Below are 19,523 nucleotides of genomic sequence, written 5' to 3'. Positions count from 1 at the left end.
GTTTTGCATTAACAGATATCTCTCTTTAACATACAACATAATCTACTTATAATATTTATTCTTTCTCTTCCCTCATTTACTGCAAGTAAATTCCAAGAAACCAGAAACCTTTCTTTTTTAAAAACAATGATGTTTAGAGAGTGAGAAAGGGAGAGAGAGAAAAACATTGATGTGAGAGAGAAACATTACTTGATTGCTGCCTGTACCTACCCTGACCTGGGATTGAACTTGTAACCTGTTGGTTCATAGGATGACACTACAATCAACCACATGAACAAAAAACTTTTCCTTTTTTGTTCATGTGGCAGTAACATAGTAGATACTTAATACATACTTGTTAAATAAATCAATATGTAATTTTATTATAGTCAACCTTTTATTTTGTCCTCCTTTATAATAACATTAAGGCATTCTATTAAATATTGAAATCATAGCCCTGATCAGCATTGCTCAGTGGGTAGAGCATCGGCCTCTGGACTGGAGGGTTCCAAGTTCGATTCTGGTCAAGGGCATGTACCTTGGTTGTGGGCACATCCCCAGTAGGGGGTATGCAGGAGGCAGCTTATCGATGTTTCTCTCTCATTGATGTTTCTAACTCTCTCTCCCTCTCCCTTCCTCTCTGTAAAAAATCAATGAAATATATTTTTAAAAAATATTCAAATCATATATGAATAGTTTTATTTTACTTCATGATAGTAGGGAGGGTATTACAAAATCTTCAATATGAAAAAAAGATGGATTAGATCTAGTAGGCCAACAGTCACAACTCTAGGGGGTCAATTTTCCTGCCACAGTGAAACCTGCTCATGATTTAGTGAGAAAAGAAAAGCTCTATTATTATTATTATTATTATTATTATTATTATCATTATTATTATCTACATTAATAAAAGAGAAAGATGCAAATTGACTGTACCTTGCCCACCAGCCAATCAGGAGTGAGTATACAAATTAACCCAACAAAGTTGGCAGGTTAATTTGCATACACAGGCACCCAGCCGCAGGGGGTGGGATGCTTGCATAGTTACCCTGGTGATGTTGTGTCCCCCCCCCCCCCCCCCCCCCCCCCCCCCCGCTTGCTCGGGGCCTCTGGGCAGCGTGGGAAGGCGGAAAGGCAGCTCTGGCAGAGCAAAGGCAGAAAGGGGACTCCAGTCCAGAGCAAAGGCTATGCCGGCAAGCCAGGGTAAGGAAGGCCCATTCTGCACAAATCTTCGAGCATTGGGCTTCTAGTTTAAATATATTTTTATTGAGTTCAGATTGGAATTGAGAGGGAGAGAGAGATAGAAACATCAATGAGAGAATCATTGATTGGCTTCCTTCTGCACACCCCTTACTGGGAGTTGAGCCCACAACCTGGGCATGTGCCCTTGACCAGAATCGAACCCAGGACCTTTCGGTCTGCAGGCCAACACTATCCATTGAGCTTAATTGGCTATGGCAAGAAGCTCTATTACTATTCAGTCTCTGAATCAGATCCACTGGGAACCTAGGGAAGAATATCAGTTAATGTAATTCTACCAATCAGACATTTAAAATATGTATACATCAGACAGTGAAAAGGGCTAAAATCAAAGCCCCCACTCCTGTGATAGGGGAGGATTGGACGATGTCTCCAACATACGTTATTTTTTGTTCTGGTGGGTCCTATGGAATTTCCTCACTTAACACTTGGTACATGTTATGGTGGGAATTCCAGTTTGTAGAAAGGATGGATGGCAACCTTGATTATAATTTTTTAAAAATTAAAGTATAGCTATGTCAAACCGTGGCAACTAAGGAAAATAAATCACAGAGCTTAGTTTGTGCAAGGTGGGCCCACAATAAAAGGCCCCCGTGGGTATGAATTGCTTTCCAAGCTGCTCAAAGCCTTCTGTGCTTACAGAGACAAGGCTACAGAAAGATGGTCACTGGGTTCCTCCACCCACACACGCATTTTTATAAAACATCACACCCTCCAGCAGCCTGTGCTACTTGTCAGTAGCAAAATGACCCTGGACAAAGCCCACCACGGATGGGTCAGGATTAACTTTCTATTTTGGGAGTAAGACTATCATTCACTATCTTTTGAGTGACTTTAATGTTCAAACCAGTAGTTTGCACAAACTGAAGTCATTCACTTGCCCATAAAACAGGTAGCAATCAAGCAGGGGTGGCACAGACTTTCCCACAGTTCTTTATAAGTATGTCAGTGTTGTGACCTCAAAGATCAAGGGCTAACCAGTGAGAGAGAATTAGCCAATCCATGCACCTCATCTAATCCTCAAGGCCGTTTTGAAGTTTGCCAGAAAGGATGCCCATTGGAGACAATTCTGACATCTGTTTTTATTGTTGTAGGAATGCCTTTTCACCATCAGAAGAATTGAGATAATAGAGGATATGCTTTAAAATCTGTTATAGATTTAGTTTTATGAGTTAAGGTAAAAAAAAAAAAAAAAGGTCTCTTTCCAATTTTGATACCCCTGGAAGTTTTTCACCTATAAAAAAAAAATCTAAAGAAAAAAAAATAGTTTTGTGTTATTTGAATTATAGAGACCCAATTAAAAGGACACACAAATAGATTTTAGCTAAATATCCTTGATTATAAATTGTTAATCTTGTTTTTGTTTTATTTTAACTTTTATTTATTTATTTGTTTGTTTATTTTAACATATTTTTTATTGATTTTTCACAGAGAGGATGAGAGAGGGACAGAGAGTTAGAAACATTGATGAGAGAATCATTGATCAGCTGCCTCTTGCATACCTCCTACTGGGGATGTGCCCACAACCAAGGTGCATGCCCTTGACTGGAATTGAACCTGGGACCTTTCAGTCTGCAGGCCGATGCTCTATCCACTGAGCCAAACCGGTTTCGGCATTAATCTTGTTTTTATATAATTGTCTTTCACTTTAAAATTGCTAGTGCTCGGGATGTGTAATCACCACAGATCACCAGAGCCATCTCCTTTGGGAAAAGTCTTCCCTTTCTTTCTCCTTCCTGTTCTAGCATTAGAGCCCGAGACACTTCCTTCTCATCGGTGCTCTTAAACCCTTCGCTTACCTTTATTACAGTGCTTACAGCCTGGCTTTATAATTGTGTATTTGTACGTCTATCATGCCTTGAAGGTTGGACTATGTCTTAATCATACTTATAATTCTGGGGTAGGTAAAGAGAAGACAGTAAGTAATTAATGCTTCACAAGGTATTCCTGTTTCTTCCCAGAAATTTGTCACCATGGAAAATTGCCATGTTCTCAAGGAAAGCTAAGATTCTGTTCTATCTGTCTTAGCACTTCCTGAGATCAGCCCCACTGCCCTCATCCTCACCCGGCACGGCTGCATCTCTTCTCTTGCATACAAACCAACATCCCCAGTTTCATGTACCACAAAGGGCAGGAATAGGCACTTTTGGGCGAAAACAGTGGACAGTAAGGAAGATCCAGTCGGTACGCATGGGTCTGCTTTCATCTTACGATAAGAATGACTAAGGGGAAAACAGATTATGTTAATTGGTGTTCCCATACATGTAGGCTCTTTAAATAGCCAAAAGTTATCAGAAACAAAATGCTGCCTTTATTATTTTGCACCCCTAGCCATACTGCTTTGAATAAAAACATTACAGAGCATGTCACTGTATCACCCTCTAGAGCAGGGGTGGGGACTGTCCAGCCCTCGGGCCACATAAGCCTGTGAAATCGTTTGGCCTGGCCTGGCTCTGCCAAGGCATTAGGGGTGAGTGAAACAAATGTTTGACCAAATAGAGCAGGCCAATTTTTAAGTTGATAATTTTGTATGACCTCCAAATGATGTTGTAAATATCTAAATGGTGCCCTGGCATCAAAGAAGTTTCCCACCTCTGCTCTAGAGCTTTACAGAGCGCAATGCACTTTGCTAGCCATCAACCATCCTGTAGTCAACCTCCTGCTATCAGCAAGCAAGGCAGCATAGTGCAGGGTCTAACTGGAATGATAAAAGGATGAAAGGAAGGAATAATTAAGAAGATAATTAATGGTTAAATCCATCACTGGTATTTCTGTGATTGTTTGCATTTGTTTAAGTGGCACATAATCAGGGCTGCAAAATTTAGGAACTGAAAAGCCACTCATTTAAAGCATCATTTAGCAAACCAGATAAGCACATTAACTGTGTGGAGCCACTTTTCAAAAATAAAACTGTAGTGTATACTTTTTAGTAAGTTTATAGAATTCAGGTTTGTACATTTACTGCTATTTTGGTTGAAATTGCTGTTAATTTTATTGCCTTTGAATCATACAGTGGCAAAAGGATAGTTTCTAAATTGGTCAAAATAACACACTGTGTAATGACATAATCTTGGCATCCATTACTGATACCTGTAAAAAGATAACTTTTTATATGGAAGAGATAAATTGAAGGCAACGTAAAATTGCCTATTTTTCCTCTTTGTCAGATTTTAGATATCCAGTCTATGTACTTTGTTGAATACATCTTGCCCATGGGAGAAAAAACACCGGTTTGGCTAAGGTCAATGAATTGTGTGTGTGCACTTTTTTTTTTTAATCTCCAAATAATAGTATCAGGCATAATAGATTGTTCAATATTGACATTTGCAACTCCTGTTAGTTTTACCTTCAAAATATATCCACAATCTAAATACTACCCATCACATATTATTGCAGTAGCCTCCTAACACTTCTCCCTAACACCCCCATTGCCCTTTCTCTACCTATTCTCTAAATAGCAGACATCAGATCATGTCATGCATCAGTTTAGGGCCCTCCAAAAACTTTCTTTTCACTTAGAGTGATAGCCATATTCTACAGAGGCCTACCATCCTCCTCAGACCTCTATGACCATGTCATCTATCGCTGTCCCTGTCACAATACACTCCTTCAGTCACACTAGCTTCCTGGATGTTCCTAGAACCATCAGACACAGTCACTTTCCATGACCTGCTCCTCTAGGAAACCCAAGGCTCACTTCCTGCCTCCTTCATTCTTTGCCCATGTCCCTTTGTCAATGAGACCTTCTTTGGCAGTCCCTTTAAAAAACTGCACACACATACCAGCACGTCTCATCATCCTTCCCATTTTTATTTTTCTCTATAGTATTTATCACCTTATAATATTCTCTAAAATGTTATTCATTATCTATCTTCTTTCCAAAGGTAAACTTCCTGAATCCAGGGTTGTTGCTTTTTAATTGTTTTTTTGCACTTATATCTCCTCAACACATAGAACACTGCCTGATACATGATAAGTAATAAGTATTTGTTAAATAAATGAATCTATGATAAAACTGTTAGCCAGTTCTTCCTGTGTGTGGCCTACTAACTACTAAGTTATGACACAGCTTTTGGGATACGTCTTGCCTAGGGACTTGCATTTAAATAGGAAACATGGGCCATAGGGGTAGGGCAAGGTAGGTCAGATAGACCCGAGTTTAAAAACCTCCACTACTTACAACATATGACCTGGTGAGTTATATAATCTCCCAGCCTTAGTTTCCTCGTGTGTAAAATGGGAATAGTAAAAGTTCCTTTCCTATGGAGTAGTCATAAAATCTTAAGCTTATGAACATAACATAATGTTAGGCTTATAATAATATAAAACCCAGTAAATGTTTGCAATCCTACCTAATAAAAGAGAAACATGCAAATTGACCGCTCCTTCACTACGCCCACAAGCCACACCCACCAGCCAATCAGGGCAACTATGCAAATTAGCCCAACCTATTTGGCGGTTAATTTGTATATCCAGGCTGGAGCGAAGACTGAAATCAAACACTGCAAAAGGGAGCGAAGCTGTGGAGAAGCAAGCAAGCGGGGCTGTGGAGAAGGGAGGAAAGCTGGCAGGGCAGCGACTGCAGCAGGAAGCCCATAGTAGGAATCTTCCTGCAATGGACCTCTAGTTATTATAATAATAAGCATTATAACTGTTCTTTATTTGCTATTTTTTTATAAAATATTTTACAAATGTTTACTCTTTTGAATAGATTTAACTCAAAATGTGAGTTAGTCCCTATTATTTTTTGCACTTTAAGGCACATTTTTATGTTTTAAATATTTTTGCTTAAAAAGATAATTACTTAAAGCTCTTATTTATTGATGCCCTGCTGATGTGCCAGACATTCTGCTAGTTATATTCTAAGTATTATCTCTGCAAAGAGCCATTACTATCATTACTTTTCACATAAGGGAACAGGCCCAGGATAGTGTTCAATCCGAGTTTGTTCAGCTTCTGAAATTTAGGCCTTTCCCCCCAGACCACTGGCCTCTCACTTTGAACCTCACAGCCTTGCCCGGTGCTCTTGGAAGTACATGAAGTGTTTGAGGATTTGAAAAGTGTGGTGTAGCTCAAGGGAGGGGCTGTAAAGATCTTGAGATTGGAAATAAGGCTGAAAGGCTATCTCCCATGCCACACAATGTGGATTTTAACCTGTAAGCTCTGGAAAGACATCAAAGGTATTAAACTTGAAAATAAAGTTTCAGAGAAGAGTAAAATGGCAGAATTTTCTAGGATTATTCTTGTCACTGACCAGAGTTCAGTCTTTCAGAAGACTGTAAGCACCTTAAGAATGATGGGTTTTAGATTGAGAAAAATCAGTGTAAATTAAAGCCATGTTAAGTAGGAATTTGGTCTATCTTAGGCAAAGACTATCTTAAAAAGATGTAAGTACCATTATATTCCACAGAGTGTCTACTGACATAGCCTCTTAAAAATTATATTGCTTACCCATTTCAAGTTATAAGGTAAGTGCAGATAGGAAAATATTTTTTATAATGATAGCCATGCCCCTGGAAATTAGAATAGCAAACTGACTGAGAAGTGGCATCAGTAGGTGCTCAAACTATTATTTTGGTCTCTTTTACTTTAACACCTTTATTCTAATAAAAAAGAGTGACAGAGAGTTAAGTAATGTGATTATGGATGACTAATATTGGTTTTCCCTAGGAATAGTTCTGAGAAATAATCAACTAAGAAAATGTGAATAGCCACTGCCTTGTAGGAGAGAGTTAGATAAATGTATTTGTTTCCTAACAAGATATGGGAAGTGTTAAATATTAAGAACAGATTTTGTTTCTTTAAGATCATTTAGCCCTAACCATTTTGGCTCAGTGGATAGAGCATCGGACTGAAGGGTCCCAGGTTCGATTCCGGTCAAGGGCATGCACCTTGGTTGAAGGCACATTCCAATAGAGAGTGTGCAGGAGGCAGCTGATCAATGTTTCTCTTTCATCGATGTTTCTAACTCTCTATCTCTCTACCTTCCTCTCTGTAAAATATCAATAAAATATATATATATATATATATATATATATATATATATATATATATATTTTAAAAAAGATATTTTAGCCAATCACTATCTCCAGATCTCTTTTTGTCATCAAATAAAGATACAGTAACAAAGAAGGTAGTGATTAAAAAGAATTTCCTTGAGGTAAACTGAAAGAATAGAAAATGTTGTACACAACTGAATATAATTCCTGTGGGGGGAAAAATCAAGTGAAGATTTCCACCTCTACTTGTCTATGTTTAAAGTATCTTTTTCTCCATAGATATTGGTCTGTGGAGTTAATTCTTGTGTTTTGCTATTGGATAGGTGGTACAGTTTTGATTGTATCTATTGCATATTGTTGATCACTTGAGGGCAAGTGAAACTGAGTGAAATGACTCAGAAGAGTAATTGAAGTAAAACAAGTGAAAATGGGAGGACAACAATACCCCAAACTGCTATTCTTATATAATTTTTTACTGGATTAAGATTTAATATTAATGTATGAGAAAAATTCAAAGGAGATCCAAGAAAGAGTATGAATTATACTTGTCTTTTAAGTATGTGCTTCCAAAGCTAATTATTTAAAGTCTTGTCTAAAGTGAAGTAGTTACTCTTTTGACAAGGAATTCTGTCATAAACATGGCTTTAACTTTCTCTCTAATTGTTATAGTAGATATGGTTAACCTTCCAACACTTTTTTTCCCTTTCAACACTTTTATAAACTATTTGAGGTTGTAGTTTATATTCTCTGCTCTTTTGTTTATACTATAGTTAGTACTCACAAAACTAGGTGGTATGAGCCTTAAGAATAAGAAAGGCTTTGAGAACTGTTTGAATGGAATTTTTATCATTGTACATGAAGTATATGAGAGAAAATAAAGTTGTTCATGTGCCAAATAAAACTTATTACAATGTGTTTTAATGAATAAAATATTCTTTTTTAATACAATTCTCCATGGTGTGTGACTATGGTTGCAGGTAGGGCAAAGGAATAAAATGAGAGAAAAAGATAGCATGCTAAACCACAGGTAAAATTTGTACCAGACATTGAAGACTTTCAGACATCTAGTCTTTATTGAAAATTATTAGCAAGACCAAAAATTGAGAAGACTACCATAATGTTAAATTATGCAATTATCCTGGGACATATGAGGCCACTGAACTAACACACATATACTAAATATATTTTTAATATAAAATAAAATTAAAGTAAGTCAACATTTGTATGGCTCATTTTAAGAATTATAACATGAAAAGTAAATAACTTGCTGTGTGGGAATACATAGCTTATCTGTCACTGATAGCTAATGAATTCTTTCCTATTAAAATTTAATTGAAAATCTTCACTGATATTTAAGCTTTCACAGAAGTGTAAACTACTGTGACTACAATTCACAATTCATTTAAAACAATTATTCTTTATCATTAAAGTTAATAATATTCACATTAACCTCTTATGTAGTCTAAATCAATATTGTAGTTTAAAAACTATGACCTCTGAACAGCTTTGTCCAAATATTGATTTCATTGTCATTTGTATAAGTTATCAAACAAATTACATGCTGCAGTAATATCATTAATGCTGCCCCCATAGAGCCTCTGACTTTATGGGTTCTTATAATACAGCTCGTGACATTACAAAATATTGAGGACATCACATAATATAATTGCTGAATGGACGATATTTGACTGTGGAAGAACACACTTTCTGTAAACAAATAACTTCCAAATCCTTTACTCTCAGTGGACAAAAGAGAAAAGAAAATACTGCTCTTTACAATGTGGATTGGTTGTTGAGGTTAAATTTCAAATAACCAATTTTTTTTTCTGCCTCAGAGGTGTCTAATTTACCTTCTTGTGATGCCTTAGATATTTTAGAAGAGAATATTAACTTGGATTAAAATGTTATAATTCTGAAATATAACAGTTTTCCCCAAATCAACTTGTTTAGAATGTCTGCTACAAGTTACAAGTTAGTCAGATGAGTTGAAAAACATATGGATAAAAAGAGAGGGCCTGAATCTTTCAAGTGGTTGCTATAGAATTAAATAAAAACTGACATAGGGATGGATATGCATCATAATTAGCCATTATATTATTATTTTTGTAAAAAATTATAAATTGAAATACTATCTGTTGTAGTTGCTTTTTTTTCTTTTCTTTTCTGGTTCTAAATCTCATTGAGTCACAATGGTTAACATCATCCAATTACAACTAACTGTATTTTGATGTCATTTTAATTTTTTTTTAAAATTGTGCTTTTTGTTTTCTATAAAAATTTTTTAAAAAGATGTAGTCATGATTATGACACTCTGAGCTGTGGGTGCTATTTATACTAAAAATGTTCCCCCCAAACCTCTTGTAGGGAAAAGTGACCCATTTTGTGTAGTGGAACTGAACAATGATAGGCTTCTCACACATACTGTCTACAAAAATCTCAATCCTGAGTGGAACAAAGTCTTCACATTGTAAGTAGTAATTGCTTTGAGCTCATTTCAAAAATGGTGCTAAATGATATTTATTTTTGAGATTTTGTGTGTGTATTTATTTATTCTTAACCGATTAGCAGCTCAGTGCATCTGGGCTGCCTTTGCTAGCAACAATGAATATCATAATTGCATCACTGTCCTGATAGTGAAACCTGGGGGAAGGGTTTGCCATTTTTCTTTGTTTTCACAGATATTTTTTTTAAACTGTGCTTTCTATATGATTTGGCTAAGGATTTAGCTCCCCTTAACCGAATTGCCATACTGCTTCTTCCTTTTATACTTTCTATTGAAATTCTCCTGGATTGCACTGACACCAAGGAGGACAAAGCTCTATTTGTTCCATTGCTCAAATCACCAAACAATCCCGTCTCCAATTCAGCAGATGCTTTAGTTTTGGTTTGTTGCATTTTAGCACAATAAGAATATTAAGTATTGGTCTAGGTACCAAAACACCTTATGAGTTAATTTTCCTTTTGTTTCAAAAAGTTTATAAGCGATTCTGATCATGTACTGTGAAAGCTGCCAATGCTACACTATAGTATCCCCTAAATTCACTGTTGTTGTTGTTCCTAAACGGGGCTTTTAAACTGAACAAAGGAAAACGCCAAAAGAAGTGCTTCTTAAAAGTTTTCTAGCATAGGGTGTGTGTGTTTTTTTTGTATTTGAAAGATTGCTAAATTTCTAACTAATGTCTCTGCTTAAGAACCAGTAACTAATCAAATTTAATTATCTGACCAATTTATCTTTAAGGAATTCCTCATTTTTATAAAAGATGAAAGCCCTGGTCAGGAGACTTGTACTCCTAAGAAGGTTGTGGAGAGTGTTTTTCTCTGGAATGCATAATTGAATGAATAGGTTTGATGATTATCAAAGCCATTAATTGATTGTGCCCTGATAAAGCCTTTTCTCACATGTGGTTGCAGTCTTTCAGTAATGAATATATTCATTTTTTGTCTTCTCTTAATTCATGTTTTCTTGGTAAACAGTTTGATCAAAGAATAAATGCTATCAACAATTGGGGGCTTATTTTTTCCAGAAACTAAAATATGAAAAGCTTGCACAGTTGTTTATTAACAAATGTTGTCTTTGGAACATAATGGAACACTACTTAATTTCTAAATCCTAGGGTGGTACAGTGGCTATCAATGCTATATTTTCTGTATTCTGTTTTCTGTGTTAGTTAATTTTTACCATAAATCCAACAGCAATAACTCAATGTTTTCATGAGAGCTGTAAACAAAAAGCTGTGCTATTATAATTAAAAAGAACACAAAATTATATTAACTATACTGTTACTCTTGCTAATATCAAACCTGGTGGTATTTTATGTAGAGTAATAGGAAGATAGAAAGTATTGTAATAATGAGAAGAAATAAAAGTCTAAAAATATCAGTGCCACTTATTGGTGGTTTGTTGTAGTTTTTATAATAATTTATTCTGTGACCAACCAGGTGGAAAATTATATTTCATTAAAGAATTATAACTTGAAATTATGCTGGTGCTCAAAATTCCAGATAATAGGACCATCATTGTAGTCTACTAAGGTGCATTGTGGGAAATTCTATCACATACCAAACTACCTTGTGTATGTGTGTATGCAAATAGCATACATAAAAATATATACACACACAAAATCAGCTGGAGCTATCTAAATTTTCAAAAGCATTTTTATTCTTGTTCTCCACTGATGAAGTCTTTTTTCCTGATGTATGTTTATTATGCAGCAACATTAAAGATATCCATTCAGTTCTTGAAGTGACAGTTTATGATGAAGATCGGGATCGAAGTGCTGACTTCCTGGGCAAAGTTGCTATACCATTGCTGTCTGTAAGTTTTATGCACCTGACACACTGCTCTATGTTGCTTTTGCTCAAGGAGGAAAAAAAAAAAACCCGTCAGCTCTATATCTGTCATTTCTCAACCAAGGTCTGTAATAAGAACACTAAAAATTTTAACATACTCAATTCACGGCCATGTTGAATCCCATGATAGTTAATTTTTCCTGACAGACTTGATCCTGGTAATGAACAGGTACTTGTCAGAATTGCCACAGTTGTTTTGGGTTCTCTGTCAGTTTCAGCAGCTGGGGGTCAAAGGTCACCGAGGGAGTGTATTCAGTGGAGACCGTGAGACAGACGGCTGTCATGTCCTTTTCCCGCAGATTCAAAATGGTGAACAGAAAGCCTACGTCTTGAAAAACAAGCAGCTGACAGGGCCAACAAAGGGGGTCATCTATCTTGAAATAGATGTGATTTTTAATGCTGTAAGTCTTAACTTTGGCTTTTTTGTACTGCTAAAGAGTTCAGTTTCATGAAAGCTTTTGTTCCTGATTTGTAGAGAATTTCTGTCATTCCTCATTTTCTCTAAACCTTGATGTATCCTGGAGAATTCGCTTCTGCCACTGCCTGGCACACCCACACTTTCTGTTATCGTTGGCGGCTGCTGCTGCGGCTGGACTCCGGCCGCTGCCTGCCTGCGTAAGCAATGTGCATGCATGTGCCACTGTATACATTTATATTTTATGAGCACAGCAGCCAGGCCTTTGAAACTTCAGAAACTATCGCAAATTGAACTGCATGAAAAACCTGTAAACATTTGTACTATATTCATCCATAACAGACACATTATGTTGATGTATAGGTGAAAGCCAGCTTACGAACATTAATACCCAAAGAGCAGAAGTACATTGAAGAGGAAAACAGACTCTCTAAACAGGTAAAAAGCAAGGCAAGATTAATCCCTCTGGGAAGACCTGATTAATCTGTAAAACATCTAACTAAATTCACATAAACTCTGGAGGTGTGGAGGTGGGGAAGACTATATAATTTTTGTAACATCTACTTGTGTGAAATGGCTCTTTCTTTTTTCCCCCCTTCTTTTTCTCTCTTCCCTTTCTTTCCTTAAATGATCAAACAAGGGCAATACCAAACTAATAAGTGGGAAGGGGGTGGTCAAAAAGGAAAGGGGATACTGTAGACACTGCATAGAATGGATATGTATTCATGCATTAGCAAAAGAATGATCATTTTGAACATAAAATACAATTTGATTGCCATGGAATGTGTAAATGAGAACACCAAAAGCTAAGGTTCAAATATATGTCCAGACCACCCACAGGTACAGCGCAGGTGTGTGTAAACCGAGCCCCGCATAAAGCTCTTCCTTCTAATCCACAGAGAGGGGCTCCATCTTTTAAGGGAAAGCTTCTTAATTAGATTTTGACCATGATCTTTTTGAAGTGAACTTTTATTGACATTTTTAGCTAAGAAAATAGAAAATCAGGGACTCTGGTTTTTCTGTTATGAGGAAATTTTAAATTAGGCTTGATAGCTTGTAATTAGACTTATAGTTTTAAATCAGGTTTGAATCTATTTAAGAAAGAGTACTAAGCGACCCCTTTAAAAAAATGTTTACTTTTGATTAACACAGCTAAAATAAAATGAATGTGATATGTCTATAAAGTTTGCAGAACTTATTTGTGTGTTAAAATATTTAATAATTTCTTGTGCTATTAGAAGACTAAAAAGATTTTTATTTTTAATCAAATCAGTCACCATAGACAGTGGGATTTAAGGTTGTTTAAAGACAATGTATGAGACAAATTCAATATCTGTCTAAATAGAAATACAGATTATATTTTTCCATAATTATAGATAAAATTAATAAAAGTACCTCTTAAAGTAACTGATCAGAGGCCCTGAAGGAAAATAGGGAGACTCTTAAATCTGACTGAAAGGAATTTGAATTTGAGTAACTTATTAAAGCTGATATGCATGTACCTGCATCTCTATTTACACATATATATTTTTCCAGATGGCCTCAGTAAACTTTACATTGCTACTTTGAAATGCCAGATCAGCATTGAAGTATATTTGGAAGTAACAAAATATTAACCTACATACATATTATTCTAATTATTAACATAGCTGTAAATAAATCTTTGAACAACATCTAGTATATAGGCTGTTCTTTTTATAATTATAGTCATGCCTTAATTTAAAATTTTAATTATATCAATTCTTATATATCTATTTTAGTAAAAGATTTTGTAAAGCATTTGGTTACCATAAAATTTTCCCTAACTCCAAAATTATGAGAACATATAGGTTAAATATATTGTAAAAAAAGAGAAAGATAGAGATAGGAAAGAGGGAGGAAAAGAGATAAAAATGAGGATATGGTAGTAAGAAAAGGAGAATCCTACTAAAATGGTAGGGGAAAAGTGTTTTCTATAATAAAGCAATATTTGGCAGGATTTTTCTCTAAGACCCTAAATAAAAAATTCCAAATTATCCATTTCACTTCGAGATAGCCTGAAATTAAAGCACTTAAAGAATCTTTAAATCTCAGTAAGATTTAAGAGCTTAACAATATATTTAAGGTTTGCAGTAAGTAGCAAAAAAATGTTTTGAATCCTTTGGAGATTTTTTTTTTCTTTTGAACAAAGGTAGTCCATCCTACCTGATAATAATTTAAAGAAATATATTGAGGAAATTGCTCTTATAATTCAGTTTTTTTCCCCCTTCTTCCCCCACTTCTTTTCCTTTAACTCATGAGCCAAACTGCTTGGTATATTCTTACAACTTTATTAACTTTCTGAATCCTTTGGAAATCACAGTAAGCTTGAAGACTTTGCAACATCTCTGATGGTTTTTAGTCCTGTGAATTCTAATACTATCTCATCTTCATTACAGATGCTACTAAGAAACTTTATCAGGACGAAGCGCTGTGTCATGGTGCTTATAAATGCTGCATACTACGTTAATAGTTGCTTTGATTGGGACTCACCCCCAAGGAGCCTTGCTGCTTTTGTGGTATGATCATACTGTATTACTTACATCGTTATTCATTAAATTCAGTAATCATAGCTGCATGTTTCTGTGGCTATAGTAACAGTTATGTTGATGTGACCATTTTAAAACTCCTATTTTAAGACTTGACTGGACAGATTTGCCGTGGGCAGAACCTGATGGATTGTTCAAGGTCTGAGTCCAAGAATATAGCCTTCCCCCTCCTTCCCCCCAGACTTCCGGAACACAAGACATCTCCGCTGCCAATGTATAATTTTCTCCATGACAGCTAAAAATTTTATATATTGCGTAATCCAAAATCCTAATAGCAGAGCCAAGAAAAGTCCTTGGTGTTAAAAAAAAAAATACATATATATATATATATATATATATATATATATATATATATATAATTTTGACCATGTTCATTTTTAATTGTATTCATTCTATAGATATGTTGTTTTTTTTCCAAAATATGAAATGATTGACAGTAGAATGCTAGCTGGAAATACTTTAATATGTGGATCAATTGGAACTGGATGTGACCTATGTAGGCGGCATTTTATTATTCCTGAGATTCCCAGTTTTCATAAAGGCACCGGTGAGAATTTGATAAATCCAAATAGTCCTCTAACAATGTTCATCTTGTAGCCTTTTACTTTTGGTTATTTAAAAACTGCTGAGGAGGCCAACTTGCAAAGCTAGGAAATCCAAAAAATACTTTCCTCTGCGCTTTAGCTGGAATTTTCTGCTTTCATACTATTTTTGCTTGTTCAGGATTTCAGTTTGAAGTTTAAGCGAAGCCCTTCTTTTGAGATCCTTTATTTTACTGTCATATTTGTTAGCATATGAAGACCGTATGCTTCCTTATAGATGCCAGTTTAGCAGAATATGACTTTATTATGGGATTTACATGAAGAGCCTTAATTATACAGTTACAAATCAACATTTTAGTATTACCATTCAAATGAGTGTGTGCACATCTGTTTAGTACTTTGAGCTCTGTCCTCCTTTCAGGCCTTGTATGGGACTTTCATTAGTGTCTGAGCACATGGGACAAAGAGTGTGTATGTCCCTTTATGTTGTAAGTTACCAGAAAGTTAGGCAGCCTGCTTCCCATAGACATGTTGTCTTTTTGAAGAAAGGGATTGTCATCATCGTTAAGTTTTAGAAAGGAAACCGCTCTTTCAATATTCTTTTATTTAGTTCTTTCACATATAAAGTACATGGGGGATACTGCTAAGCAAACTTAATTGTGATTTTTCACTATCATAGAAGTACTTTGACATAAATGAGGGAAAATGACATTGAGTTTCTTTGTATATTTTAGGCTATTGTGTGCAAGTTCCGTGGCACCTCATCAGAGACACAATATTCTAACAAAATATCATGCTCCTATCTGTGATTCGCTCCTTCCAAAGTCATTCCCCCATAGCTGTTTACAAAATCGGAAGATAGAGAACTCTACGTAATTATGTAATTTGTTGAGGAACATGCCCCTTTAACACTTCAGCATTACAATGCATTTTGTAAGTCACCAGAAAAATTCACCTGGCTTCTAGGTGCCACTCATGTGCAGTGGTTCAAGATGGCAGACTTTGTTCAAAACTTCTTTATGATTAAAAAAAAAAATAAAAAAATAAATCAGGCACCAAAATTCTGAGGAACTTGGAATATGTACATGATAATACTTGAGTGATTTCACTGTAGGAAGGTCAAAGTTCACTGCGTAAGAAATATAATATCTCTTTTAGCCGGTGGTCAGCTTGTGAAGCAAGCTGAATGCAGGATGCTTGCAAAAAAGGGAGGGAGGGCACAGTAAAGGTAGGAAACGGGACTGCTGATGATGATAAATTTTTTTTAAAAAGGCCAAACTAATATGTGAATGCACAGTAAGAGTACTTTTGAGAAGAAACAATAATATTAACTGTTTCATTTTAAGAAAATGAAAAGCGCTGAATTACATTCTGTTGAATGTGATGAAAACAACTAATAATGAAACCAAACTTCACTTATCAAGATCTGAACTGAGGGTTCCATGAAAATGGGCACCCAGCCCTTTTTACCTGTACTGCACCGTCACCTATGGAGAATCTCGCGTTTAGTGGGCTCCCATTATAAACGGCTGTCTAAATCAACCGACCAACCAATGATCCAGTATGAAAATGTTTCTTATGTGGAGAAACGCTTTATTCAGTGATGCCAGATAAATAAGGGTTTGCTCTAATAAAGCTACTTATTAAATGATGAAAGACATAGATAGCTTCATGGCGCTGTAGCAATTTTCCCTAGACCTTCCATTTATCTTTTAAACTATCTTATAATCTATCAATCATCTATTTTTAACCTCGGATCTAATTCTGTTGCAAAAAGAGCCTTATGTAATAGTAACAACTAATATTTATTAAGTATTTATGTGCCAGGGAACTGTTTTTCAAGCGCTAAGACATGAAAGCGCTTTTTATGCATTAATCAACTTAATATTTCCTTATTATGAGTTAGATACTATTATTTTCCAAGAGAGAGAAGAAAAAAACAGAGGCACAGAAAGGTTCAATATATTGGTCAGACTCACACAGCAGATATCATTTTCTTTCTAAAAGAACTTTTAAGAATATACTGTGTAATCGTAGTATTATAACAAATAAAAAAAAACTTTTGTAGAATTTTATTTGCCCTATAGATATGTAATGGTGTGAGTACTTAAGAATGAAATGTTTCCAGAATATCATTGCATAACCAGAGCCTTTTTTTAGCCACGTTTATTGAGAAGAACTGCTTTCCATTAGGAGAAGAGGGTGAGCAGCACCCCATTGTTACAAACATATTGTTCCCATCATTCCCTGTGGCTGGATCCTGGGTCTATTATTATAATATTGGTTCCACTTGGCCCACTTTTTTCCTAAATGCAGCTGTCTCGCGGAGCATGTGCATTTGTACCATTATGTGGCTTGGTTTTAGGCCCAGATCAGTAAACTTTATAACGTTTAAGTGCCTTTGTTTCCCTACTCCGTTTAATTCTTCTTTTCTAATGTACTACCCAAAAATAAAAGTAGAATAAATGAAATCAAAATGGAAAAGCGATGACTTTCTGTCCGAATGTCAAATGAAGCGCAGAGCATGAGAAGCGCGGGCTTAGAGCGGCTCTGGCCTCGTGAGCACCATGCCTACGTGCCGCGGGGGAAGATGCACAGCCCGCGGCAGGTACTAGGAGCTGACATCGGCCCGGAAGGTGATGCGAAAAATATCAGCAAACACGTTCCCGGGGATGTCCGTGTTTCTGTGCTGCGAATTAGGCTTCTCAGTTTTACTATGAATATTGTACGCCTGAGCGCGAACACGGGCGGATGTGGCGCAGAAGGCCCGGCCTGTCTTTTGCAAACATCTACCTTAGACGGGGGAATGTCTCCTACGCGGGGCCTCCTTTTCATCAGGCTCCTGACCAGCCATTTGTGTTCTTAGGGATGTCAGTGGGTGCAACACGGGGTGGAAAAAAAAAAAAAAAGAGTGCACATTCTCTTTTTCCAGCACTGTCATTTCTCACTGTAATGAGCACAAAAAATAATTGGACAACTGAGCTATCAGGAAAAGGACACACTTCACTGTGCGTCAGAGAATTATTTTACAGGACAAACTTTAATCTTTAAATGTGATTGTAGATAATTTGTGGTACCATCTGTCCATTTGGAATTGTTTTAGCCTTTTCTGTCATTATACAGTAAGTGCCGCTGTGTTTAACATTAACATTTGATATTTTACACATTTAATTTCTGTTCTGCTGTGTGGTCCTTAGGGAGCGGAGCGCGAGTGCTACATGAGAGAGACACAGTATTGATCAGTTAACATTTCAGCTACGTTTATGTATGTCGCAAAATTAATGAAAATGCCAGACAAAAATGTCAGAGTGCACAAAAAGGTAGAATTTAAATTCGGTAGTTTAATGAAAAGTTTAAGATGTGCATTATCAAAAATGTCCCCTTGCCTTTAAAGTACAGTTCCTAACAGAATAACTACAGGGAGACACATATTTTACTTAGAGGAACAATGAACATGAATTATGAAGGGATGTCAACTCCTCAAAGCTCCTTGTGCTCCACCACGGTGCGTTTGAATGCTTTACTGTAACTCGTAAAACACATTTGTTTCCGTTCCTATCTGGAGGGCTGCTGGCTTTATGTATCCCTCTATCCCGACGAACCCACGAGGCAGGCTTCCTCCTGAGCTTCTCCCGCTAGGTTTTCCTCGGTGTCCATGTGTGTGTGTTCCTTTTGTGTCAAAACTGAGAATTCCCTCTCCAGCAATTCATCGAGGCCACTCTGGTTCATTACTCGTGCCTTTCTGGGGTCCTTTTCAAAGGCCTGGTTTTCCTTTGCTTCCAGATAATTTGTGTTCCACCTTCATTCAATCCCCATTTTAGTAAAGGATTGCACTCGGGACAGCTGAAAAGCTGGGCCATTATGCAGGAAAAGAGAAAAAGACATAGATGATGTATGCAAAGAATGACACGAGGCAGCTCTGGGTAGCCAAATGATTTTTTAAAAATGGAGGAAGCACAAGCAGAGGAGGAGGAACTGACTTGCAGAGGCGATGGGATATAATACAACGCTCTGAAGACAGTAGAGCTCAAGGATGCCTTATCAAGTACTTCCTGTGTGGAAAGCCTGCTGCTAATAAACAACGTATGAATTTTTTCTAAAAGTTATTTCAAACAATAAGGACATTTTAAGGGGCCTTCCTGTTCAGTGATAAAAAAAAAAGGGAGCATTGCTTAAGGAGCAATAACAGTGTGAAAACAAAGACATGCCCGTGTCACCTGTAGTTCCTGTCTTAGCATTAATATTACTGAGCAATTTAGGGTGATTGTGCTACACATGGAAGGCAACCTTAGCCTTGCAATATAAATTTCTGTCTTAAAAATTTTAGCGACATCAGTAATACCACACTAACAAAATTATGCTTCAAGTCCATAGCATTTTTCAAATGATTATACTGGAAACTTCTGGTTGT

At 36.3% G+C, this 19,523-nt stretch overlaps 1 protein-coding gene and 1 long non-coding RNA gene across 31 annotated transcripts in view; one reads left to right on the top strand and one right to left on the bottom strand.

Annotated features, from left to right (window-relative positions):
• The window catches only part of LOC311622019, a 1,104,806-nt gene that overhangs the window by 351,081 nt on the left and 734,202 nt on the right, over window positions 1-19,523 (bottom strand). The window lies entirely within an intron of this gene.
• The window catches only part of MCTP1 (multiple C2 and transmembrane domain containing 1), a gene marked incomplete at its 3' end in the record, with an annotated part of 425,829 nt that overhangs the window by 257,667 nt on the left and 148,639 nt on the right, over window positions 1-19,523 (top strand). For 23 of the 30 annotated variants that reach the window (XM_084882647.1, XM_084882645.1, XM_084882668.1 and 20 more), the window contains 5 exons: window positions 9,603-9,705; window positions 11,451-11,553; window positions 11,888-11,989; window positions 12,367-12,441; window positions 14,421-14,540. In XM_084882647.1, coding sequence (XP_084738773.1) covers window positions 9,603-9,705; window positions 11,451-11,553; window positions 11,888-11,989; window positions 12,367-12,441; window positions 14,421-14,540 — 503 coding nt within the window. Of the gene's footprint in view, window positions 1-9,602; window positions 9,706-11,450; window positions 11,554-11,887; window positions 11,990-12,366; window positions 12,442-14,420; window positions 14,547-15,846; window positions 16,371-19,523 lie in introns of those variants that run through there. The other 7 variants (XM_084882652.1, XM_084882646.1, XM_084882643.1 and 4 more) reach the window with 3 other exon arrangements.

Source organism: Pipistrellus hanaki, assembly GCF_964339955.1.
Source record: "Pipistrellus hanaki genome assembly, chromosome: 4".
Taxonomy (NCBI): Eukaryota; Metazoa; Chordata; class Mammalia; order Chiroptera; family Vespertilionidae; genus Pipistrellus; species Pipistrellus hanaki.
Note: the sequence above shows the minus strand (reverse complement) of the source record. Positions and strands in the feature narration are given on the sequence as shown.